This window comes from Hypanus sabinus, unplaced genomic scaffold (genome assembly GCF_030144855.1).
Source record: "Hypanus sabinus isolate sHypSab1 unplaced genomic scaffold, sHypSab1.hap1 scaffold_734, whole genome shotgun sequence".
Classification (NCBI taxonomy): domain Eukaryota; kingdom Metazoa; phylum Chordata; class Chondrichthyes; order Myliobatiformes; family Dasyatidae; genus Hypanus; species Hypanus sabinus.
The window spans coordinates 165,857-193,344 of NW_026781585.1; the positions used below are offsets into that span (position 1 = coordinate 165,857).

At 43.1% G+C, this 27,488-nt stretch overlaps 1 protein-coding gene and 2 long non-coding RNA genes across 3 annotated transcripts in view; 2 read left to right on the forward strand and 1 right to left on the reverse strand.

Moving 5' to 3' along the window:
- Positions 1–7,460: 7,460 nt before the first annotated feature.
- Positions 7,461–18,652, forward strand: LOC132390001 (histone H2B-like; the record flags this gene model as incomplete). The annotated part of the gene is made up of 2 exons (XM_059962576.1): positions 7,461–7,995; positions 18,581–18,652. A coding segment is annotated over one exon (432 nt), but the record flags the coding sequence as incomplete, so codon positions are not given.
- Positions 18,653–18,686: 34 nt separating this feature from the next.
- On the reverse strand, positions 18,687–26,629 carry LOC132390000 (uncharacterized). The gene is made up of 3 exons (XR_009510750.1): positions 26,485–26,629; positions 24,835–24,881; positions 18,687–20,712 (listed from the first exon to the last, which is right to left on the reverse strand). It is a non-coding gene; the product is annotated as an uncharacterized LOC132390000 (long non-coding RNA).
- The window catches only part of LOC132389999 (uncharacterized), a 34,643-nt gene continuing 33,601 nt past the window's right edge, over positions 26,447–27,488 (forward strand). Inside the window, exon 1 of the long non-coding RNA XR_009510749.1 lies at positions 26,447–26,469. This is a non-coding gene — a long non-coding RNA (uncharacterized LOC132389999). The remainder of the gene's footprint in view (positions 26,470–27,488) is intronic.

The window sequence follows — 27,488 nt, forward strand, 5'->3', positions numbered from 1 at the left end:
TGACTGCTCCTGTAGTTCCTCCCACAGACCCCTGTATAAAGGCGATCGAGGTCTGATCCTCTGCCTCATTCTCCAGGATGTAGCATGATGGACACTCGCTGCTGGTTCCTTCTTCAGTCAATAAAAGCCGATATATCGCCTTTCGTCTCAGAGTGAGTTATTGATGGTGCATCAATTTTATTGACTGGAAGTTTTAATACATGGAAACCGTTTTACATCCGGAAAGGTTGGATTTGGACACTCAAGACCCTGAAGCAGCTCTCGCTTTTGAACACTGGCTTGCATGCTTCCAATCATACTTGGAGGAGGTTCGTACAACTGAAACCGCCGTTATGCACAGAATTCTCCTCTCGAGGGTGACTCCAAAAGTTTATTCCATTAGCCGGGACCTGCCGACCTACGAAGGGGCACTGGACGCCCTCAACAGACAGTACGTGCGGCATGTGAACACCGTCTACGCAAGACATCGTTTAGCTACCCGGCGACAGCGGCCTGGAGAATCGAGCGCGGAGTTTCTCCGAGCACTACAGACACTCGTCCGAGCTTCTGACTGTAAGACGCTCGCGGCAGAACAACATGCGGAGCTGCTAGTGCGAGACGCCTTTGTGACGGGACTGAGGTCAGTGTACGTGCGCCAGCGACTGCTGGAACACTCCGATCTTACCTTAAGCTCGGCGATCGAGACGGCCAACGCTCTGGAAGCTGCGCTGCACTACGCCGACGCTGTCCAGTCGCGCGATTCCCCGCCGGTTCCGTGGACGCCTCCGACCCCGCCACCGCCGGCTCCCGCGAGCGAAATCGACGCTGCCAGTGCGATTCCACCAGCTCCCCGAACCCGACCATGGCGGTGGCCCGTCAGAAGCCTGTGCTTTGTTATTTCTGCGGCCTCAAAATACACCCCCGAAAACGCTGTCCAGCGCGAGAAGCGACCTGCTCCAGCTGCGGAAAGCGGTGCCATTTCGCCGAGGTCTGTAAGTCTAAACTGCGAGCGGAGTGCAGCACTGCTAGTGAGACGTGGGGGCCGCCATCTTGCATGCCCGGATGTTGGCGGTCTTCTTTGTCCGCGTCAGCATGCCCCACCCCCGACCCTCGGATGCTTTCCGGGTACCCCGGATGTGAGCGGCCATCTTTGTCGGCGTCACCATACCCCGCCCCCGACCCTCGGATGCTTACCGGGTACCCCGGATGTGGGCGGCCATCTTTGTTGGCGTCAGCATGCCCCGCGCCCGACCAGCCGATGCTTACCGGGTACCCCGGCGGCTCGTCTCTGGCCACTGTGACCCTCGACCAAAGCGCCCCACACCAGCTTGCAAGTTCAATGATGGACATCCGGGTGGAGGGGCACAGGACTACATGCCTGTTTGACACGGGCAGCACTAAGAGTTTTATTCACCCGGACACAGTGCAACGCTGCGGACTCGCAACACGGCCAGTAAGTCAGAAGATCCATTTGGCTTCTGGGTCGCATTCCACAGACATCCCGGCGGGTTGTGTAGCGACATTGGTGGTGCAAGGCACAGCATATCGGAACTTTGCGCTGCTGGTCATGCCTAATCTGTGCGCACCTGTGCTATTGGGGCTGGACTTCCAGAGCCATCCCGAAAGTGTGACTGTGGTATATGACGGGCCCCTCCCACCACTCACTGTCCGGAATCCTCAGTTCTGTGGAACTTCATCACTGCTGACCACACACACACACAGCGGCACACACATCCCATCCAGCACGACAGCTGCGCTACCGACACCACTTGCAGTCTCTCCACTCTCCAGGTCCCTCCCCCACCGTTGTCAGCCAACCTGACCCCGACTGTAAACCTGTGACGACTAAAAGCAGGCGGTACAGTGCGGGGGACAGGGCCTTCACTCAGTCAGAGGGGCAGTGGCTGCTCAGGGAGGGGATCATTGAGCCAAGCACAAGCCCTTGGAGTGCCCAGGTGGTTGGATGGCGGCCCCAACCCCCCCTCACGAACTCCTATTCTCTTTTCCCAGGAAGTCTGTCACTGGGACCACTCTACCTGTTTGGCTGACGTCCCCGGGGCCAGTGCTGCTCCGGAAACATGTGAGCAACAATAAATACTCCCCGCTGGTCGAGAGGGTTCACCTTCTGCATGCGAACCCCCAGTATGCCGACGTGGTTCTACCTGATGGGCGGGAGGACACGGTCACCATCCGCGACCTGGCGCCGGCAGGTGCAGCAGACCACTACCCTGAACACTCTCCGGTAACTATGAACCCTGTACCCGAGGTGACACCGCGCTCACCAGGCCCTACATAGACTCCTCATGACACCTATATACCAGGTGCCTCGCACATGCATGAGCTGGAACCAGCACAACCTCCGTCTCCTTTGCAATCACCAATATCGCCGGCATCGGTGCGATCACAGCCGGAGCTACGGAGATCGCAGCGACAGATTCGACCACCTGATAGACTTGACCTGTAAGAAACTTCGCCACATGAGTACACGTTTAAACAAAGTGGGGGGGGGAGGGTGAATGTGGTGAACTATTTGCCTGCCTGGACACGCTCCTCCCACTGGCCCCTGTATAAATGCGATCGAGGTCTGATCCTCTCCCTCATTCTCCAAGATGTAGTATGATGGTCACTCGCTGCTGGTTCCTTCTTCAGTCAATTAAAGCCGATATCTCGCCTTACGAATCAGAGTGAGTTATTGATGGTGCATCAACCACCTCACACCAGCTCCTCAGCCACCACTTTACCTGGGGTTTAGAAGGCGCCAGAAGCGTGGTCTATATATCCTAATATCAGTCTTATCCTGTTCCTCTATGTGACCGGACTTTCATTTCCCTCGCGACCCAGAGGAACAATTGTTCTGATGAATTAACCCTCTTATCACTGGAAGTGACGGCACCCTCGCCCACCAACTGCTGTGTGTGAGGGCGCTCGCACTGGTCACGGGGCCGGGGAGCGACAGACCGAGTTTCTCGGGTATTTCCGGAATGGAAAAGCACTTCCTATAATTTAAAGCATGAGAATCAGCAAATTCCCAGAAAACCTTCAGTGTGTACGTGTTGTGTGAGGGAGGTTTTTTTTTTCCGCTCGAGCGCTGTGCTGCGGATAGGAAATTGCCGGGCCAAGTAAAGTGAAGGCGGAGAACAACACAAAGACTCTTCTAAGAGCCACCCAACACCTCACAGAGGGAGCCGTGTCCACAACCTTTTAATTATTTTTATCGATATATTTGGCTTAGTTACTTTTGAAACAGATTAATCCATGATACAATTAATGGTAAATAACATGAAAAAGTAATCAAGCACCGTTGCTGGGTGCTGTGAAATTGGCGGGTGATTTGAAATTAATCCTGCGCCAATCACACTGTATTCTGATTGCATGAAGTCCGACAGCCAGTAAATTCCAAGGAATCTTTCAGTATGCACGTAGTCTGTAAGGCAGTTTTCTTTCCCCTCTCTGGAGCTCTGTGTTTCGGATAAACCATTGGAAATTGCCGGGCCTAGTAAAGTGAAGGCGGAGCTGGACGATGAGAGGCCGCTCTCGGCTCTGTCCGTCACTCTGACTCTGTCCCCTCACTCCCCGCTCTGTCTCTCTGTGTGTTTCTTGGGCAGGAGTAGTGGCAGAGGATTGAAGGATGGGTTATGTTATCCTGTAACTTAGGAAAGGATCGAAGGAAAACCAAACATTGTTCAGATTCTGGGGGGTCTCGGCCTGAAACGTCGGCTATTTACTGTTTCTCACAGATGCTGCCTGGCCTGCTGAGTTCCCCCAGCACTGTGCGTGTATCGCTGCAAGGAAAAGCCTGGGAGCTGAGTCAGGTCTGCTGCTGCAGTTCAATCATTAAAGACTCGGCTGACAATGTCAATGCCCGGCTCAGCAAATATGCAGATCCCTTTAAAGAGTGAAAAAATGTAACTAGCAATACAACAGGACGGTGATCAATGAGCTCAGTGATTTGAGGAATGTGAGATAGAAACATGGAAAATAGGTGCAGGAGTAGTCCATTCTGCCCTTCGAGCCTGCAAACAAGAACAAGAGATGTTCCATTGTCATTCACGAACCAGGGCAGAACTGCCGTGGGGAATGGTCGGTCCCTGGGAGTGCTGTAAAACAGAGATATCGGGGTGCAGATATCGAATTCCTTCAAAGTGTAAACACAGGTAGGCAGGACGGTGAAGAAGGTGTTTGCCACACCAGCATTCATCGGGAGAGTATTGGACACTAGGCCGTGACGTCACATTACAGCTCTTCCAGCCTTGGGGAAACGACTCTTGGAGCATGACGTACATTTATAGTTGCCCTGTGAGCAGAGGGTGACATTAAACTGGAGAGGGTGCAAAATGGATTTAACAGGAGGCTAGATAGGCTGGAAATTCCTCATCAGAGTGTATGTGACATTAGAGAGGTTGATAACATAATGGCAGACATTGATATGTTCAGTAGTGAATCTGTTATCTCCAGGGTCATGGAGTTGGACGCTAGAGATTCCAGGTATAAAGTGAGAGAGGGAAGATTTAAATGGGACCATGAGGAGCAGGTTTTGTACACAGAATGCGCTATTTACTTGTAACAAACTACCGCCAGTGATGATATAGGTGGGCACCATTGCAATATCTCTTGCACTGTAGAGAGGGAAGTTTCACAGGGACATGGGCCAAATGTAGGTAACTGAGAATGGTTTTGTTTGTCCACTTTGTCAGCATGGATGTGTTGGGCTGAAGGGCCTGTTTCTGTGCTGCACGACTCAGTGACAACGTCTGTTGCTCTCGCAGAGCGGAACGGACAGTGTCAGTAGTGAGAAGGTTTGGGGGATGTAGAGAGGAGAGTGAATGGTTGAGGATGGGGCGGATGGAAAAGAATGTGGGGAAAAGTGAGATCACCTATTCCCAGGAAAAAACTGTAAGAGTCATTTCCACATGGGGATGTTCAAAGGGACCTGGGTGTCATTGTAAACAAATCACTTGAGTTAACATGCAGATACAACAAGTAATGAGAGGGGCAAACAGTATTTTGTCCTGTGATCAGGAGGAGTGGAGAAGAGGGGTACAGATATCTCAGTGGATTCTATAGGGTCCTGGTGAGAGCACACCTTGAATGTAGTGACCGTGTTTGGTCACACTTCCTCAGGAAGGATATCCCTGCAATAGAGGGAGTGCAGTGACTGTTCCCCACACTGACTGGGCTGGTTCCAAGAATGGAGGGTTGGTTATGTGAAAGGACAGTGAGTGGGCTGGGTCTGTATTCCTTGCACTTAATGAGAAAACGAGGAAATCTGTTAGATTCTTTCAGGATGTGACAGACAGTAGGCAAGGAGGATCTTTCCCCTGAATGAGAGTTCCATAATTGAGGAAAATACCCTCAGAATGAGGTGTAAATCGCAAACACGAGAGAATCTGCTGATGCTGGAAATCCAAAACAACACAAGATGCTGGTGGAACTCATGAGGACAGGCAGCCTGTATGCCAAAGAGTAAACAGTTAACACTTCGGGCCAAGACCCTTCCATCAGATCACAGTGTGAAGGTTCTCAGCCCAAAGCATCATTACTCTTTTACATCAGAATGCGGTGACATGCATTCAAGATGGAAATGGAATTATATCTTTTTAATCAGAAAATGAAGAACTTCTGTATTCGCTGGATAAGTAATCTGGAGCCTCAGGTGCTGGGTTGTGTCAAAGCTGAGATCACCAGTCTCTGGGAGAGTTTTCGTCACTCAGTCCATACGACCATAAGATATAGGAGCAGAATTCAGCCATTTCGCCCATCGAGCCTGCTCTGCCATTTCATCATCACTGATCAATTTATCCTCTTACCTCTTATCTGCCCTTGTATCCCTTTATGCCCTGACCACTAAAGAATCTATGAATCTCTGCCTACACCCAGTGATTTGGCCTCTCCTGCTGCCTGTTGCAAAAAACTCCACCGATTCACCACTCTCTGGCTGAAGGAATTCCTCCTCCTCTCCATTCTGAAAGGATATTCTATTTTGAAGCTGTGTGGTCTGGCTTTAGACACTCCCACCACAGGAAAAATCCTCTCCACATCCACTCAATCAAGCTCTTCCACTATTTGATAGGTTTCAATTCGGCAACCCTTCTTTCTCCAACGTCACGGGGAAGAGAGGCCCAGAGCTAGGAAACGCTTTTCATATGACAAGCCATTTAATCCTGGTAAAATTCACCATTTGTGACGTCATGTCAGCAGAAAAGGTTCTGGATTTCAGAGATTTTTGTATTTTGGAATAATGGACAAATCTGCAAACCTCAATCATTAACCCATGCAATCCCAGGCACACAGATGCAAAATAAAGACAGATGTAAATTTAAAGCAGGAAAGTGGAACCTTACGAGGAGGTAAAGCCTGATTACAAGGCCTCAGAATATTGTACTCTCCAAATGGTCAAAATACAGCCAAGTAACAAGTTCGAAAATACCCACAACTTGCAGAATTACAGTGCCTCTGATTATCTTGGTCCATGGGATAAACACAAGCTGGGTCTGATCAACCCTGGCTCGGTCACCTGGGTAAGAGAGTCTCATGATTAACGACCCGAAACCCCCAATGACCCCAGGTTGCAGTACTGATGATGTGTCCCTTTGCACACCCGGTTCTTTAAGCCAAGTGGGAGTCAGGCCACGTGAATGAAAGGCATCGGCTAGATTAAAGTGGCTGCACTACACTACCCTATCCACCATAGTCCCACATATCTCACCATACTAAACTCCACAGCTTTATCTCTTCCAGCCTCACATATACATCCACCAGCCCTACCCTCAAACCCAATCCTAAGAAGGGGCACCCACCGCTTCTAACCCTGGCCACACACCCACAAACCCGAAGCCGAGTGTACGGAGGAGTAAGATCCAACAAAGGCAAGTGTTGGACCTGGTGGATGAAGGCATGGGCCGGATCAATGTGGCAGCGTTGCGTGACACTGAATCGAGAGTGACGAGATGAAGAAGCACAAGAGGGGTGATTCTCCGACTGCCCGCATAATCTCTTTGTTATTTTGATTTTGTTCTGATAGTCCTCTGTCTATTTGAATATGTTGGTATAATTCATATATAATTCCAGTGTTTCTTGTCAATGTTGTGTCTGATGAAATGTGTCTGTGATGCTGCTACAAATCCGTTGTTCCTTTCTCCTGTGTGCATAAATAAACTCGATTTGAACTTGACTTTGAAATGTCCAAATCTCTCCTTCGCTCTCCTGCTGCCCTGTGTCATGAACTGAACGTCTTCCTGTTTAATTTTACAATATTTCATCTAATTTTATTTTCGTACTGCTTTTGAAATTTGCGTTTCCCTTTTCAATTGCAGCCCGCACCCCCGCCTGTCTCTGCCCTCTGTCCTTCCTCCTGTATTAAACGCAGCGCGAACCGTCACACATTGGTGCCGCTTCCCATCCCCCAGCGTTCCGCTTGGTGATTCATTTCTGCAAGCAGCCAATCGGAATGCTCAGCGTCGCCATTCTAATTAACATACCATTTTGTGCGCTGCCCATTTAGTCCGAGCTCCGAACAGTTTCTGATTATTATTGTGTTTGAAACCGACGGGGAAGTGCCTGATCCACCGAAACCCGCTCCCAAGAAGGGCGCCAAGAAAGCTCTGTCCAAACCGGCGAGCAAGTCTGGCAAGAAGCGCAAGAGGTCGAGGAAGGAGAGTTACAAAGTGATGAAGCAGGTTCACCCCGACACCGGCATCTCCTCCAAGGCCATGAGCATCATGAATTCATTCGTGAACGATATCTTCGAGCGCATCGCGGGTGAGGCTTACCGCCTGGCCGACTACAACAAGCGGTCCACCATCAGCTCCCGGGAGATCCAGACCGCCGTGCGCCTGCTGCTGCCCGGGGACCTGGCCAAGCACGCCGTGTCCGAAGGAACAATGGCGGTGACCAAGTACACCAGCTCCAACTGAAGACAAGTTTACTGACAAAACAAACGGGAAAATCAAAGGATCATTTAAGAGCCACTCACGCTTTTATTAAAAGAGTTACAGAATATTGAGCCATGGACTTGAGGTAAGTTTGAAAATTGCTTTTTGATGCGCTCATTCAGAATCTTATCTCCGTTACTCAGAAATTGCTGTCCACTATTCAGCAGAATCCAGATTTCTCTGTTACATTCCTGCGTACTGCACAGGCACGGAATCGTGACGCACCCCTTCCCTGTCATTTCCTCTCGGTCATCAGGTTTCTCTGAAGAAGACACTAATTGTTGCTTCTGGTTTAATTACCGTGGAGAATGCGGTTCTTTGAGTTTTGTCCCATTTTGGTTACTTCTCTTAACCCCATTCCAACACGAGAGCTGAACACTCACGGTTTGTTCAGACTGTATTTGTTAAAGCTCCACTTTCTGAAGGGCCATCCGCTGGTAAACTGACTTGAGTTTACACAATGACCGTCTGCGAACATTTATCAATTGAAAGAAATCAGTGAACTAAATCTCCAGACACCGTGGCAATATTAACTACACTTAGTTTAAATCTGTTTCACCAATCATAAACGTCCTGCTACATTTCTCCCGACTGTATATGAAGGGAGAACACGCATATTTCCGGAAGCCAGAATTTTTCACGGTCAAGACTCCAAGTTTATTTCAGAATTATCAAATCTATCTGACGTTGTATGTATTCAGGAAACCTGGTTTCCCACATTTAAATTCTTCCTTCCAGGATTATATTGTAATTAGGCGTGATAGATTATTTGGTAGAGAAGGTGCTATTGCAAATTTTATACAGAAAGGGAGAAGGCATACAGTTGTGGATGTGAATGAAATGTATGAGACACTTGTAGAAGTATTTGATTCAACAGGGAGCGACATTAAAGAGGTATATTATTATAACCATGGTGGAAAGCTTTCGATTGATGTCTTGGAGAGTATATGTAGCTCCAGCTCACTAAGGGATGTATGGTTGGGGATTTTAATGCATAGACTTCACTGAGGGCTTGTTCTCAGAATGATGGTGCTGGTTTGATTGCAGAAGAGTTTTAGATATTTCACTGTGTCTAACTGGTGGGAGAGTTATGAGATTTAATGTTCATAATAGTTCTGAAATTGCTGTAAATTTAACTTTGGTTTCAAACATTCATGCTGCAGTGAGTGAGTGGTATGTCATGGGAGATGAAACATTGGGGAGTGATCATTTTCCTCTATTTATAAGCCTGGGTTTAGACCAAGATGCCACTTTGAGGAGGTGGAATTTCGGTAAAGCAAATTGGAGAAGTTTTAATGTTTTATGTGATGAATGGAACATCTGTGTGGATGGAATGGAGAGCATGATGTCGATTTCTGCAAAGAAAGGTTGTCACGTTATTCCTCAAATTTGCTGGAAGAGACTCATATTAAAAAGTGCATTAATAGGAGAAAAGCTGTACCATGGTGGATGGAGGAGTGTGCAGAGGCAATTATTGAGAAAAATGTGGCATTTTGGAAAGTTAAGAAGTATCACTATCCGCGTGATCTTATTAAGTGTAACAGGTCACAGGCCGTGGTGAGGAAAGTAATGAAGGTTGTGAAAAATATTTACTAGAGGTCATATTGTGCTAGAATTCGAAGGACTATTAAACTTGGAGGTGTTAGGGGAATGATTAAGAAAGTGAGGGTGAGGGATTCATAGGGTTCCCAGTATTGATTAAAGAAGGTGATACAATTGTGACTGAAACAGAGAGGGTTTAGTTACTGGCTTGGTCATTTGCTGTAACTCATAATCAAAATAATGAAGAGACTAAACAATGTAGGGATAAGCTGTTAAGTGAATACCCAGACGTGTTGGAAACCTGCTGTAGCAATGACAGTGATGTAGAGTTTTATTTGTGTGAATTTAGGAAAACGATTATTAATACAGGGCTGACGGCTCCAGGAAAGGATGATATAAGTTATTGCATGTTTAAACGTATGGCCAGAGCTCTTTGGAGATAATATTACATTTTTGAATCCTATTTGGCATTCAGGCCATCTTCCCTCCTCATGGAAAATTGCAATTGTAGTGTCTATTCCGGATCCTGGTAAACCCCTGTTGGATCCTCCTAGTTATAGACCAATATTCCTGATTTCCCATTTGTGTAAACATATGGGATATATGGTATTAGAGTGGTTGAATTATTTTTTGGAAAAGGGAGGGGACATGTTGTTGTTAATATACTGGATTAGTTTGAGGGGACAAGTGCTGGTTCAACAGCACATGTCCCAAAAGCAGTCAATGTTTTTATGCAGAAATCTCAGCATCTACTTCAACACAGCAAGCTTCCAGAAACAAAATAGTCAGTGGAAATGTCAATCCATCGCCTCCTATATTGTCGCGATGAGGCCACACTCAGGTAGGAGGAACAACACCTTGTATTCTTGCTGGTCAGCCTCCAATCTGATGGCATGAACATCGATTTCTTGATCTTCCGGTCATGCCTCCCCTCCCTCATCAATCCCCATCCACTTTTTCCTCTTGTCGCCTGCCCATCACCTCCCTCGGGTGTTTCTCCCCCCCCACTTTTCTTTCTTCCACGACCTTCTGTTCTCTCCTATCAGACTTGCCCTTCTCCAGCCCTGTAGGTCTTTCACCAATGAACTTCCCAGCTCCTTACTTCATCTCTCCCTCTCCCAGTTCCAGTTATCACTTTGTGTTTCTCTCCCCCTCCCCCACCTTTAAATTTACTCCTCATTGTTTGTTCCCCAGTCCTACTGAAGAATCTTGGCCCAAAATGTAAACTGTACTTTTATCCACAGACGCTGCCTGGCCTGCAGAGTTTCTCTAGCATTTTGTGTGTTCTCCTTGGATTTCAATAACTGCAGATTTTCTCCTCTTTATTACTCAATATCAACAGGCATTCTGTATGACAACTGTCAAAGTCCCACTGCAGATATGAAACTCGAGGTTCGGCAGATGCTGAGAATAAACTGCAAAGTAACACACAAAGTACTGCAGGAGCTCAGCAAGTCAGGCAGCATCTCAGCAGAGAAATAAACAGTCTAGGTAGGATGAAGTGTTTGGGCCCAAAATATTCACGGTTTATTCCTCTGCATAGATGCTGCTGGGGCTACTGAGACCCGCCAGCATTTTGCAAACATAAACCTCTTTTTTTTCAGTCAATCAGTTTCCAGATGTTGCTGAACTTTCATTTGTAGCCTCATCCTCCTGGTTCCCTCTTTCTACTCCCCATCAACTCGAGCCTCCATCACATCTAGAGCCTCCTTTTTGCTGACCCCACTTGTTTCTGCTCCATCGAATATTTACCCACCATTCTGCTCATACCTTAGAGGAGAGCATTGTATTGCAACAGTCTGGCTGTGTGAGGCACGGCCCTTCAAAATCTGTGAAAATCACCCAAAACAGTGAACAGAGAAGGGGAGAGCCTATATTACCAGCAATATCGAGGAGCAGATAGGGAAAGAGATTCCGGAAAGGTGTAAGAATAACAGAGTTGTCATGATGGGAAATTTTAATTTGCCAAATATAGATTAGCATCTCTCTAGAGCAAGGGTTTTTATGAGGTGGAGTTTGTTAGGTGTGTTCTGGAAGGCTTCTTGACACAATACGTAGTTAAGCCTACAAGAGGAGAGGCTGCACTTGATTTGGTATTGGGAAATGAACTTGGTCAGGTGTCAGATCTCTCAGTAGGAGAGCATTTTGGAGATAGTGAATATAATCCTATCTCCTTTACAATATCATTGGCGAGATATCGGAGCAGACAAGTTAGAAAAGAATTTAATTGGAATAAGGGGAATTATGAGGCTATCAGGCAGGAATTTGGAAACAAATGCTCTCAAGGAAAAGTACGGTAGTGTGGCAAATGTTCAGGGAATACTTGAGTGAAGTTCTGCAATAGTTACGTTCCCATGAGAGACGGAAGTGATGGTAGTGTGCAGAAACTCTGGTGTACAAAGGCTGGTCAAGAAGAAAAGAAAACATTACTTCTTACTTCTTACTTCTCCTGACAGTAAGAGTGTTCACTTTGATTTGTAAATATGTGGATTTCATCTTCAGGCACAGTGAGGATATAAAATCCCCATTTGAATACACTCAGATATGAACTGATTGTTCATAGTCACAGTGCATTGATTACTCTTCACAAACATGTCTATCCAAATAGAAACTATTTGCGCCATTGCAAAATACTCCACTTGAGGTTCCTCCCCTCCCTGAATCACAATATATAGGGGACAACCACCTAAATCTGATACAGCAGCTCAAAGAAAGCAACTTCCATTTCTTTGTTACAGGTACCTCTGATTTTTCTGAGTCTTTCTGAAATAATTATTGTCAAGCATTAAATGGAGATGGCTTCATTGGTAAATTGGCAGATGATGCAACAATTGCTGGAGCTGTGGATAGTGTGGAGAACTGGCAATAAATACAGCAAAATGTAGATCAATTGCAGATATAGGCTGGAAAATGGCAAATGGAATTTGACCCAGATAAATGTGACGAATTGCACCTCAGTAAGGCAAACGCAAGACAGAACACTGATATGGGCAAGGTCCTTTGGTGTTGCTGAGCAGAGAGATCATGGCATCCTAGTTCATTGCTAGTTGTAAGTAGCTACACAAGTTGGTATGTTGTTTAGAAATAGACTTACAACATGCTTGCATTTATTATTCGAAGCATTTAGCTCAATAGTCATGTTCCTACTTTGTAAGACTCTCGTTGGGCCACATCTGGATGACTGCATACAGTACTGGTCGCCCCACACTTGGAAGGATGTGGAGGATTTGGAGAGGGTGAAGAATATGTTTACCAGGATGCTGCTTCATTTAGAGGGTGTGTGCTGTCACAGGAGGCGTAATAAAATGTTGTTTCCACTGGAGCTCCAAAGGCTGAGGGGTAATCTGATAGAGGATTGCAGGAAGATGGAGGGTATGGACATGGTATAGGCAGGAAGGATTAGTGTTTGGGTGTTTTTGATTTGCTTTATAGCTAGTTCATCACAACATTGTGGCCCTAATGGCCTGCTGTTGTGCTGTACTCTTCATTGTTCTATGTTCTCAAAGCATTTTCATAGCAAACTGACCCATTTGACAGTTACCTTGTAGCTGTTGGTTAAATCCTTTGCGATTTACAATTTGCTATATCTAAACTCAAGGTAAAGATTCCATTTAGTATTTTAAATCTCTCACAATATCATTAGACATTTTGGATCTTAAACCACACAAGCAGCAATGACGTTAAATTAGTTTCGTCTTTCCATGTTCATGAGATGTTCTTCTGCACACCATTGATTTAACATGTGGTAATTTAATAGCACCTTTCTGTCAGCTTAAACAGTCTGACATATCACAGAAACAAACGTTTTCACTGATAGAACTGCCAATGATCAAATGACTTATCTTTAAACGCTTTAAACTCTTGTACATGAAAGTCGCTGAAGGCTCTGATATTCTCAATCCACCTTGCCTGGTACAAATGATCAATCCATGGTCAAAGTCACTAAGATCTCATTTCTCTCCTATGGTGATGTTTGGTCTCAACAACAAATGAATCTCTTGACCATTCTTGCATGCTTTTATGCATTAAGTTTCATCGACAATATTGGATGATGAGATATCGGCACTAACAAGTGTAATGGGATGTACGGGTGTTCCTAATAAAGTGGCCACTGAATGTACTATGCTCTGCTTGGGCTGTCCTGAACCATTTCTCTGTCATTGAGGTATTTTAGAAGTAGAGTTTCTGATAAATTGGAAACACAGCAACCAACCTCACACATGCAGCAATGTTATGCCCTGATAGAAAGGAAAATGACTCAAAACCAGGGAGAACTTGCCCATCTTTTCCAAGGTATATGGAAATCACTCAAGAGGCTTTAACATATCTGCCTGGATTCATTCAGGATGGCATTGAAATAGCATCCTAGAATTTGAACTGTTCACTCGATTGGACCTCAAACCCACGCTATAGCCTCAAGGAAATAATCACACCACCTTGTCACTCTTGACACTGTTAAGAACTCAGCATAGAAACAACTTTAGGGAAATGGAAAACAATCAGCTCAGCAAAGGCAGCAGTACAGGAACTTGCAGCTCATACGGAATGGAATCTAAATTCATACTCTCTGTGATTAAAGAAGAGAATAGTAAATTTAATATTATTCTATCTACAATTGAAAGGTGTCCTAAAGTTGTCTTCAAGGCTACCAGAGTCTGTACTTCTGCAGATAATCTATTACCTTCAGTGACAGTGTCTGATTGTACAAGACAATATGTGAACCGAATTCAGCACAGATATACTATAGCCCATTGTTGCACACACACAATTTAAACTAGAAAAATACATTATTGCCTTTAAAACTGATCTGATTTACTGTCCCAGCTATCCAAAGATAAGTCATTCTTGTCATATAGTAGTATGTCTGTATTCATTTTACCTGTATTCTCAGTTTTCTGAAATATCCTCCCTCTCAATCTGTAGTTTCCAAAAGTCATAGGAGCAGAATTAGGCCATTTAGAACCAACGGGTCTGCCCATCATTCCATTTTGGATGATTTATTATCCCTCTCAACCCCATTTGCTTCCCCTGCTCCGGAACCTATCCCAAACATATTAATGAATAATCTATCAACCACCGCTTTACCCATCCCCAATTACATAGCTTCACAGCTGTCTGTGGCAAGCAATTCCACAGATTCACCACCTTCTGGCTCGAGAAATTCCTCCTCATTCCTGTTGTAAAGGGACATACTTCTACTCCAAGGGTGTACCGTCTGGTCCCAAACTCCCCCACCACAAAATACATCCTCTCTACTTCAACTCTATCTAGGTCTTCCAATATCCATAAGCTTTCAATGTCCTTCTTTTCTCTTTACCAGAGCTATCAAAAGTGAGATTTCTTCCTCCAGATAATTGCCTTCCAAAAAACTCTTGTCGTCCTGGTGTTTCTCCTGCTGATTGTTAACACTGAGTTTTCCAAAGCCCGAGGGGTCAGACGACTTGATATCAGATTAAACAGTAATGCAGAGGGAATTTCTTCACAGGTAGGATTGTCTTAGCTCCACTTCTTTAACCAAACGAAACAACATTCCTCTGCAACTTGCTCCAACCACAGATCATTGATCGCACAAAGCACATAAAACTAAATATTGTCAAAAATAAGTGCATAAAATATAACTCACAATGCATGCAGTGTGCAGCACATTTAAAAAAAAAACAACTAACAGTAGAGAGCTCACTGTCCTGTGATGAGAGGTCGGTTGTGGCAGGGCATTCATTGGTTTTGTAACCTAATGGAAGAAGCCTATTACCCAGTCTAGCAGTCTTAGTCCTCAAGCTGCAATGCCTCCTTCTCGATGATTATAGGTCAAAGAGATTGGGAGATATGTGCCAGGGATCCTCAATGATGCTTTGGGCTTTGACTAAATCAAATGTGTCAGATCATTAATATTCCAAACAACATTTTATTTAAAGTCAAACATCTATTTTTTGATATAATGTACATACTGAAATGCAATATAAAACATTAATTTTTCCAAGTCAAATTGAGTTTAATCTTGTTATCATAAGTTCAGTGAGGTACGGGTTCAGTACCAAGGAAAATTTGCATGCAGCAACATCACAAAGATGAAGGGACAGACAGCACACAGAATATAGATTATGCATTAGGTCTACCTTAAGTCATGCCATATGCAATAAAGTCGATTTGCCATCATGAGTATATATTTTCAGAAGTTAATTGGCTGTAATAGTAATGAATGGGAGATTGGTTTGACTAGACAAAATAGATGAATGTCACTTGAGGCAGGCATCCCCAAGAGTGCTGAAAACATTGTCAATTACGATTTCCCACGAGACGTTACTCACGGACAGTTATACAAAATCGTGTAGGTCTTGTAATGGAAATGTTCCCATGATAGTTCAGGGTTTATTCATCGAGAAGATACTTTGATTGATGCACAAGAGGGGTGGGAGGTGGACGGGGTAATATTTTGGAAATATTTTCTGAGGAGCTGACTGGTCAAACTAAATAGTGAGAACTGGTGCCGAATACTTTCCTGTATTCAATGGTGGGTGAGGTTCACCAATGACGGACTGGGCCATATTTAGTACATATTACAGGCTTTTCCGTACAATGGCATTGATGCTTCCATATCAGGCCAAGATGAAACTAGTCAATAAACTCTCTAACAGACATCTGTAAAAATTAATCAACGTTTCAGATAATAATTCAAATTTTGTCAAGCTTCCAAGAAAGCATAGCGTTTTTGGTGACATTCCAAATCTCCTCAAATTCCTATTGAAATATAGTCGCCGTCACACCTTCTTTACAGCTGTATCAATATTTTGGGTCCAGGTTAGCTCCTCGGACATACTGGCACCCAGGATCTTAAAATAGCTCCCTCACTGCATTTCTGATTCCTCCATGAGGATCAGTGTGTGTCATTCACTCAACTATTATGTGTCATCTGTCCTCATACCCGAACTCCGGAAAACACGTTGAGGAATTCTTCCATGGGCAAAAAGTCAATAGTCTGAGATAACTGAGCAGCAAGTTGACTTCACAATTCTTTGTTAATTGTCAATTCAAATATGAGCGAAAGTCTGAGAATCAGATTCCCACGACACAATAGGTGACTTTGTGGTTTGTTAGAAGTAAAGGTCTGTTAAGATCTATTAAGAACAGTGCATTCCAGTGATCCACTACTCTCTGAATAAATAAAACCCTACCCATCACATGCCCTTTGAACACACGCCTTCTCACTGTAAATGCCTGCCCTTTGGTATTTGACATTTCAACCCCGGGAATCAGATACTCCCTGTCTACTCTATCTATGCCTCTTTTAAACTTATAAATCTTCATCGGAATTCCCCTCAGGCTATGGTGCTCCAGAGGAAACAACTCACCGTCCTTTCCAATTGTATCCAGTCTCAATTGTAAGCCAGACTGACGCTGTGGAAATACAGCTCCAGAAATATGATTTTTATTTCTGCAAGGAGCATGTGTGTGTGTGGCAAATATTCGTCGACATTTCCTGGTACATGCTTCAGAGCATCGACTGATGATAAGAGGATGCTCACCATGACACTGGAGTAAACTCCAGATGTCTCCTTCTCCTGTATAGTAAAGGACTTCAATTTGCTGCATCCTACTACAGGTTCTGAGTTATCATAATTCGAAAATGAGCAATGCTAAAAGTTCAGGTGCAACTGTTCTATTTAAATTTTCTGCCCATTACACTACTGGTGTTTTGGCAGCAATAAAGGTCTTCCTTCTTTGGCTGTGTTCAGGGCTTCCTTCATCATGTCAGTGTTACGCCTGTGACAATAGACAATAGGTGCAGAAGTAGACCATTCAGCCCTTCGAGCCTGCACCGCCATTTTGAGATCATGCCTGATCAATTACTATCAATACCCTGTTCCTGCCTTGTCCCCTAATCCCTTGATTCCCCTATCCATAAGATACCTATTTAGCTCCTTGAAAGCCTCCACTACCTTCCGAGGCAGTGCATTCCAGACCCCCACAACTCTCTTGGAGAAGAAGTTTTTCCATAACTCTGTACTAAATGACCTTTTTTAATGATCCTCTTTTTAAAACGTTTTTTATTGCGTTTTCAAATAATTACAGAAAGAAAAACAAATATACCCTTAGCCCCTCCCCTCTAACAACCCTACAGAAAAAAAGAAAATGAAAAAAAAGAAAGAAAGCGAGAGTGCCTGTATATCTGAAGATCCCCACATGCTCCACGGAGTTCGTAATAACTTTATTATATATACTTGTTTCTTTCCCCAAATAACCAATTATTTTATCTTCGGAGCAGTCATTTGAGATCTTAAGCTGTGTTGCCTTTAAGGCATTTGTTTAGTTTATTATACTTTTGCTTTAGTAATTTGTTTGTTATCATTTTCTAGTTAAAGTTAAGGTTGTTTAAAGTAAATTCGTTTTCTGTGATATATAGCGGCATGCGATGACGTCACTCCCGGTTTCGCCGTGTGTTGTGGGAGAATACCGGTTTGGAGAAACAGGAAGGAGGGGGCTTATGTGTACAGTATCAGTGCGAGAAAAGTTTTCTTTCTACGCACGAGAAACATTAGTGAATCAACGCCCTAAGTTCATGAGATAATCGATATGTTGAATTAAAAATGTTAACGCTGATTCTGTTAAAAGTAATGATGATTGATAAAGTTTATGTTTTTTGTTATTTAAAGCGTTGCGGATAGTTTGTGTTGAAATGTATTTAAAGCCAGTCAATGGCATGGGTAGATTCTGACTGTATGTTGCACTTCAATGTAAGATTGTTGTTGTCGTTTTACTTTTGCAAGTGTTTATGATGTAAATGTGATGTCAAGAAGGAAACAAATACAGTATGTTTTTTGTATTGTTTTATCAACAGTTTTCACCATACCTTAATGTGGAAGAGTGAACAGTAAATGGTTAATCTTACTGGGACCGCCTCATTGATTGGTTTATGCTTGGTGTTTAGTTCAGAGTTATTTTACAGCTGTGCGAGAACACTACATAAGCATTTACGAGAATGACACCATCTGATTTCAAATCCCAGAAAATCCTGCAGTCTCGTTCCTGCAGTTCTTCCATTGGAGTGAAAATCATATAGATATTGGAGATGATGTATGTTGCCGTATGTCGATTACAATAATGACATTTGTGCTGTTCATTTTTTTCAGACAGCTGCACCATAGACCCTGAAAGTGACATCAGGAATATCTGCTCCGCAAGTTACAGTGAGCATCTGGGTTAAATCTGATCAACAGCACAAGGTCAGAAACTTAGTGTCACTACCAAAAGTTCCAGCCAATAGAAGTTCAACACTGTATAATGTGTGTTAAAGAAATGTGAAATAGTGCAACACTTGTAATAATAATTAACAATCAATGAAGCATACAAACAATGTGTTCTTCATTAGCATTTATTGTAAGACTGGAAGTGGTTACTACTGATATTGGCAACATTTATTCACCATACCTAATATCTGTGCTCTTGAGATTGTCCCCATTAAACACAAAATTATTATAAATAATTAATTTTAGACGTACTTATTTAAGACCATATGACATAAGAGCAGAATGAGATAATCTGGCCCATTGAATCAGCTCTGCCATTCAATCACTGATGATCCTTTGTTTTATCTCCTCCTCAACCCCATGAGAAAGTAAGGATACATGGGATCCAAGGAGACACTGCTTTGTGGATCCTGAACTGACTTACCCCAAGAAGGCAAAATGTGCTTGGAGACGGGTCATATTCTGCATGGAGGCCAGAGTCCAGTGTTGTGCCTCGGGGATCTATTCTGGGACTCCAACTCTTCGTGATTTTTATAAATGACTGAGACGAGGTAATTTAATGAGATGAGGCATTAATAAGATGCAAAACTGGGCTGAGAAATGGTAGATGGAGTTCAACCCAGATAAGTGTGGCCTGGTTCATTTTGGTAGGTCAAATATGATGGCAGAATGTAGAGTTAATGCCTAGACTCTTGGCAGTGAGGAGGATCAGAGGGATCTTGGGGTCCCAGGCCCAAATTTTCTTTAAATAACTATTTATGGTTCTTAGTAATTGTTCCATCCAAATAAGTAAGTTTATTTCTTACAATTTTAAAAGGAAGGTTAGTATTAATTGATACTAAATGATTCAATAGAATAAGTTCACTCTTATCCTGAATACTGACTAAAACTGGAGACAAAAGAATGTACGATAGCTAATAAAGTCTCAACATTAGGAATATAAAGCAAAAGGTCATCGGCATAATGCAAAATTTCTAAGGTAAGGACATGTTCGGCACAGCTTTGTAGGCTGGAGGGCCTGTATTGTGCAGTAGTTCCGTGTTTCTATGTTTCTATCATATCTGTTTCCTCAACATTTCATGTCCCTCCACCAATATTCCTAATATCTGCAAACCTGGCAGGAAAGCCATCTATTCCTTCATCTAAGTCATCATATACAGCATAAAAGTAAGTGGCCCCATAGGAACCCTGCGGATCACCACTAGCCACTGGCAGCCAACCAGAACAGGATCCATTTATTCCCACTCGCTGCCTCCTACCAATCAGCCAATGTACTACCCATGTTAGCAACATTCTTGTAATACCATGGGCTCTTAATTAAATGCGCAGCCTTCTGTGTGGCACTTGTGTCAAAGGACCTCATAACGCCCAGATATACAAAATACACTGCATCCCCTTTATCTATCCTACTGGCATTCTCATCAAATTATCGCAAAAGGTACATATTTTTAGCCAGATGGTGGTGGAATTATGGAATTCGTTGCCACATACAGTGTGGAGGCCCAATCATTGAAGGTGCTTAAGGAGGAGATTGATAGGTATCTAATTAGTCAGTGTATCAAGGGATATGGGGAAAAAGTCGGAAATTGGATCTAGATGGGAGAATAGTTCAGCTCATGGTGGAGTGGCAGAGCAGACTCAATGGGTCGAATGGCCTCCTTCTGCACCTTTACCTTGCTTGAAATGTAATATGAATTATTAATAGAGTAAACGAATAGACTATAACAGAGACAGTACTTAGCTCATGACGAATTAATGTTGTCACAAATAAAGTGACTATGAATCACTGATTATTTCTACTTGGCATAATTTATAATTATTTAATTATTTCTGGTTAAATATTGCTATATTTCTACACAATTCCTGCTTAGTGTGAATGTAACGAGACCCAATTTCCTTCGGGATCAATAAAGTATGTCGTTCAGTCCGTCTGTCTGACTGAAGTTTCTGGCAGACTGAATTCCTTCCGATGGATCATTGCTGGGAGTGCTCGTTCCTTTTGGGCAGCTCGCCATCTACAACACAAGTTCAGAAATATTCATTTGTTACTGAAAGCATAGTACCTTAAAACCTGGAATACAACAAATGATTAATATTGAATAGGATAAAAAAAACCTGACACATAAAGGTTTGGAACAAGAGGAAGTGGATTATGATGAATGTTAAATTGTGCCAATGCTTGAAATAAGGGATGGCAATAAATAAAGGGCTGCAAGAAGACCACAGACATGTCATCAGGTTTGAAGGACCATGTGCCTCAATGACCCTGAGTTCTATGTTGTCTGGAGTCAGGGCCTTCTGCTTTAGCTCTTGGTAGTATCAGCCATACCTAACAGGTCAATAAGTAGAGGCCAGGCGAAGAGATGTCCATGGGTCCTGCCCGTTCAGGGTTTCAGTTCAGCAATAAAAATTCAGACTGGTAAATCAAAACTGGTCTGGAAAAGCAATAAAGAATAATTCTACATCTGAATGTAACTGTATTCCTGAGTCTCCACATGAAATGCATACTAGACAGTAGAGAAAACTAAGTGGAAGTACTGACATGATGAAGGAAGCCCTGGACACAACCAGAGAGGAAGACCTTTATTGCTGCCAAAAACACCGGTAGTGTAATGGGCAGAAAATATAAATAGAACAGTTGCATTTGACTTTCAGCTTTGTTCATTTTCGAATTATGATAACTCTGAACTTGTAGTAGGATGCAGAAAATTTAATTCCTTTACTGCACAGAAGAAAGAGACATCTGGAGTTTACTCCAATGTCGTGGTGAACATCCTCTTATCGTCAGTCGTGTGCTCTGAATCATGCACCAGGAAATGCTGCTTGATATTTGCCACACACACATACTCCTTGCAGAACTAAAAATCTTATTTCTGGAGCTGTATTTCCTCAGTGTCAGCTTGGCTTACAATTGAGACTAGATACAACTATTGTATTATACAATATTAATTAAAGTTCATAATGTGCTCCTTTGTTGCCTTTACATAGATCTAGTTTTATCAAGAGAACAGAAACATTCCCCGATATGTGACACAGCAGACTCTGCTTAGCTAATATTATAGACTGATTACTTTTGTTGAAAGTTATCAATATACGTTATCAAATGACAATTTTAATTAAATTACAAAGCACTTCAAATCACTTCAACAGGACTGACGATTTGGTATTCACTTAATGAGTGACATGTCAACAGAAACATTGAGAAAGTTTGTAGTATGATACCAAAGCAAAACAGATTATTGTGTAATGTGGGCATTGATTGCAAATTGATTGGAACTCATTGTCCTGTAATTCTGTTTGAGGCATCATGGTCGTGGAATTATGGAATTCGTTGCCACATGCAATGTGGAGGCCCAATAATTGAGGGTGTTTAAGGAGGAGATTGATGGGAATCTAATTAGTCAGGGTATCAAGGAATATGGGGAAAAAGTCGGAAATTGGAGATGGGAGAATACTTAAGCTCATGGTGAAGTGGCGGAGCAGACTCAAGGGGCCGAATGGCCTACTTCTGCTCCTTTACCTTGTCTTGTCTTGACATGTGAATTATTAATATAGTAAATGAATAGACTAAACTCAGAAACAGTGCTTAGCTGATAACGAATTAATGTTGTCACGAATAAAATGACTATGAATCACTGATTATTTCCACGGCATAATTTATTATTATTTAATTATTTATGGTTTTATATTTCTATATTTCTACGCGGGCTTTTCCGCCGGCTTTCACTATTACGCTGTTACAGGAGTTCTAGCCTTTCTTCTGGTGCGTCTCAAGGAGCTGTTCCCCAGACCCTCTTTTATCCCCACTCATAGGGTCTCAGATGTCACTCAGGGTGGAATGATGCCATCCCCTAACCTGCCCACGTTGCCTGAGGGCATCCACGAAGCATAGTATTCAATACACAATTCCGCCTCCAAGAAACAATGACCTTTTCCGTGGCTTTGTATCGCTGGGGGCCAGGACATTCCAAACTTCTCTCTCTCATTTCCTGGGTCTACTACCCTGACTTAATAGCGATCTTGCAATTCTCAAAAAGGAAGAGGGAGAAAACAGAGAACTATCGGCCTGTCAGCCTGACATCAGTGGTGGGAAAGATGCTGGAGTCCATTATTAAGGATGAAATTGTGGCATATCTAGATAGCAGTGATAGGATTGGGCCAAGCCAGCATGGATTTACCAAGGGTGAATCATGCTTGACTAATCTGTTGGAGTTTTTCGAGGATGTAACCAGGAAGTTAGACGGGGGAGATGCAGTGGATGTAGTGTACCTTGATTTTCAGAAGGCATTTGATAAGGTCCCACATAGAAGATTGGTGGGTAAAATCAAAGCTCATGGCATCGGGGGGAAGGCATTGACATGGATAGAACACTGGTTGGCAGATAGAAAGCAAAGGGTAGGTGTGAATGTGTGTTTCTCGGAATGGCAGGTGGTGACTAGTGGGGTGCCACAGGGCTCGGTATTGGGACCACAGCTGTTTACCACTTACGTTAATGATTTGGATGAAGGCATAAAAAATAACATCAGCAAATTTGCTGATGATACTAAGCTGGATGGCAGTACGACATGTGATGAGGATGCTGGGAGAATTCAGGGTGACTTGGATAGGCTGGGTGAGTGGGCAGATACTAGGCAGATGGCGTTTAATGTGAATAAGTGTGAGGTTATCCACTTTGGGAGTAAGAACAGGAAGGTAGATTATTATCTGAACGGTTTAGAGTTGGGTAAGGGAGCAATACAAAGAGATCTCGGAGTCCTTGTTCATCAGTCACTGAAGGTGAATGAGCAAGTACAGCAGGCAGTGAAGAAGGCTAATGGAATGTTGGCCTTTATTGCAAAGGGAATTGAGTACAAGAGCAAGGAAATCATCCTGCATTTGTACAGAGCCCTGATGAGATCTCACCTGGAGTATTGTGTACAGTTTTGGTCTTCAGGGTTAAGGAAGGACATCCTGGCTGTAGAGGAAGTGCAGCGTAGATTCACGAGGTTAATTCCTGTGGTGTCCAGTCTTACGCAGAGAGGTTAGAGAGACTGGGCTTGTACACGCTGGAATTAAGGAGATTGAGAGGGGATCTGATTGAAGCATGTAAGATTATTAAGAGATTGGACTAGATAGAGGCAGGAAATATGTTCCAGATGCTGGGAGAGTCCAGTACCAGAGGGCATGGTTTGATAATAAGGGGTAGGTCATTTAGGACAGAGTTAAGGAAAAGCTTCTTCTCCCAGAGAGTTGTGGGGGTCTGGAATGCACTGCCTTGAAAGATAGTGGAGGCCAATTCTCTGGATGCTTTCAAGAAGGAGCTAGATAGGTATCATGGATAAGGGAATCAAGAGATATGGGGACAAAGCAGGAACAGGGTATTGATAGTAATTGATCAGCCATGATTTCAAAATGGCGGTGCAGGCTTGTAGGGCTGAATGGTCTACTGCACCTATTGTCTATTGTCACAGGCGTAACACTGACATGATGAAGGAAGCACTGAACACAGCCAGAGAAGGAAGACCTTTATTGCTGCCAAAAACACCAGTAGTGTAATGGGCAGAAAATATAAATACAACCGTTGCACGTGAACTTTTAGCATTGCTCATTTTTGAATTATGATAACTCAGAACTTGTAGTAGGATGCAGCAAATTGAAGTCCTTTACTACACAGGAGAATGAGACATCTAGAGTTTACTCCAGTGTCATGGTGAACATCCTCTTATCATCAGTCGATGCTCTGAAGCATGTACCAGGAAATGTCGATGGATATTTGCCACACACACACATGCTCCTTGCAGAAATAAAAATCATATTTCTGGAGCTGTATTTCCACAGCGTCAGTCTGGCTTACAATTGAGACTGGATACAATTGGAAAGGACGGTGATTTGTTTCCTCTGGAGCACCATAGCCTGAGGGGAATTCCGATGAAGGTTTATAAGTTTAAAAGAGGCATAGATAGAGTAGACAGGGAGTATCTGATTCCCGTGGTTGAAATGTCAAATATCAAAGGGCAGGCATTTAAAGTGAGAAGGCGTGTGTTCAAAGGGCATGTGAGGCGTAGGGTTTTATTTATTCAGAGAGTAGTGGATCACTGGAATGCACAGTTCTTAATAGATCTTAACAGACCTTTACTTCTAACAAACCACAAAGTCACCTGTTGCCTGGTCGGAATCTGCTTCTCAGACTTTCGCTCATATTTTCCTGTGAATTGACAAGAAACAAAGAATTGTGAATTCAACTTGCAGCTCAGTTATCTCAGACCATTGACTTTCTTGCCCATGGAAGAATTCCTCACCGTGTTTTCCGGAGGTCGGGTTTGAGAATATAGAGTTCGGGTATGAGGACAGATGACAGATTATAGTTGAGTGAATGACACACACCAATCCTCATGGAGGGATCAGAAATGCAGTGAGGGAGCCATTTAAAGTTCCTGGGGGCCAGTATGTCCGAGGAGCTAACCTGGACCCAACATATTGATACAGCTGTAAAGAAGGTGTGACGGCGGCTATATTTCAATAGGAATTTGAGGAGATTTGGAATGTCACCAAAAATGCTATGCTTTCTTGGAAGCTTGACAAAATTTGAATTATTATCTGAAACATTGACCAATTTCTACAGATGTCTGTTAGAGAGTTTATTGACTGGTTTCATCTTGGCCTGATATGGAAGCATCAATGCCATTGTACGGAAAAGCCTGTAATATATACTAAATATGGCCCAGCCCGTCATTGGTGAACCTCACCCACCATTGAACACAGGAAAGTATTCGGCACCAGTTCTCACTATTTAATTTGACCAGACAGCTCCTCAGAAAATATTTCCAAAATATTACCCCGTCCACCTCCCACCCCACTTTTGCATCAATCAAAGTATCTTCTCGATGAATAAACCCTGAAGTATCATGGGAACATTTCCATTGCAAGACCAACACGATTTTCTATAACTGTCCGTGAGTAACTTCTCGTGGGAAATTGTAATTGACGTTGTTTTCAGCCCTGTTGGGGATGCCTGCCTCAAGTAACATTCATCTATTTTGTCTAGTCAAACCAATCTCCCATTCATTACTATTCCAGCCAATTAACTTCTGAAAATATATACTCATGATGGCAAATCGACTTTATTGCATATGGCATGACTTAAGGAAGAGCTAATGCATAATCTATATTCTGTGTGCTGTCTGTCCCTTCATCTTTGTGATGTTGCTGCATGCAAATTTTCCTTGGTACTGAATCCGTACCTCACTGAACTTATGATAATAAGAATAAACTCAATTTGACTTGGAAAAATTAATGTTTTTTATTGCATTTCAGTATGTTCATTATATCAAAAAATAGATGTTTGACTTTAAATAAAATATTGTTTGGAATATTAATGATCTGACACATTTGATTTAGTCAAAGCCCAAAGCATCATTGAGGATCCCTGGTACATATCTCCCAATCTCTTTGACCTATAATCATCGGGAAGGAGGCACTGGAGCTTGAGGACTATGACTGCTAGACTGGGTAATAGCTTCTTTCATTAGTTTACAAAACCAATGAATGCCCTGCCACTCCCGACCTCTCATCACAAGACAGTAAGCTCTTTACTGTTAGTTGTTCTTTTAATGTGCTGCACACTGCATGCATTGTGAATTATATTTTATTCACTTATTTTTGACAATATTTAGTTTTATGTGCTTTGTGCGATCAATGTTCTGTGGTTGGAGCACGTTGTAGAGGAATGCTGTTTCGTTTGGTTGTATATCTGTAAAGAAAATTCAACAATGAACACTGTTAAAGAAGTGGAGGTAAGACAATCCTACCTGTGAAGAAATTCCCTCTGCATTACTGTTTAATCTGGATTCAAGACGTCTGGGCATTTGGGCTTTGGAAAACTCAGTGTTAACAAGCAGCAGGAGAAACACCAGGACGACAAGTGTTTTTTGGAAGGCCATTATCTGGAGGAAGGTATCTCACTTTTGATAGCTCTGGTAAAGAGAAAAGAAGGACATTGAAAGCTTATGGATATTGAAAGACCTAGATAGAGTTGAAGTAAAGAGGATGTATTTTGTGGTGGTGGAGTTTGGGACCAGACGGTACAGCCTTGGAGTAAAAGTATGTCACTTTACAACAGGGATGAGGAGGGATTTCTCGAGCCAGAAGGTGGTGAATCTGTGGAATTGCTTGCCACAGACAGCTGTGAAGCTAAGTGATTGGGGATGTGTAAAGTGGAGATTGATAGATTATTCATTAGTATGTTTGTGAAAGTTTCCTGACCAGGGGAAGCAAATGGGGTTGAGAGGGATAATAAATCAGCCAAAATGGAATGGTGGGGCAAACCCTTTGGGTTTAAATGGCCTAATTCTGCTCCTATGACTTTTGGAAACTACAAATTGAGAGGTAGAATATTTCAGAAAACTGAGAATACAGGTAAAGTGAATACAGACAGACTTCTATATGACAAGAATGACTTATCGTTGGATAGCTGGGACAGTAAATCAGATCAGTTTTAAAGGCAATACTGTATTTTTGTAGATTAAGTTGTGTGTGTTCAACAATAGGCTATAGTATATCTGTGCTGAATTCAGTTCCCACATATTGTCTTGTACAATCAGATACCTGTCACAAGGTAATAGATTATCTGCAGAAGTACAGACTCTAGTAGCCTTGAAGACTACTTTAGAACACCCTTCAATTGTAGATAGAATAACATTAAAATTACTATTCTCTTCTTTAATCACAGAGAGTATGAATTTAGATTCCATTCCGTATGAGCTGCAAGTACCTGTACTGCTGCCTTTGCTGAGCTGACTGTTTTCCATTTCCC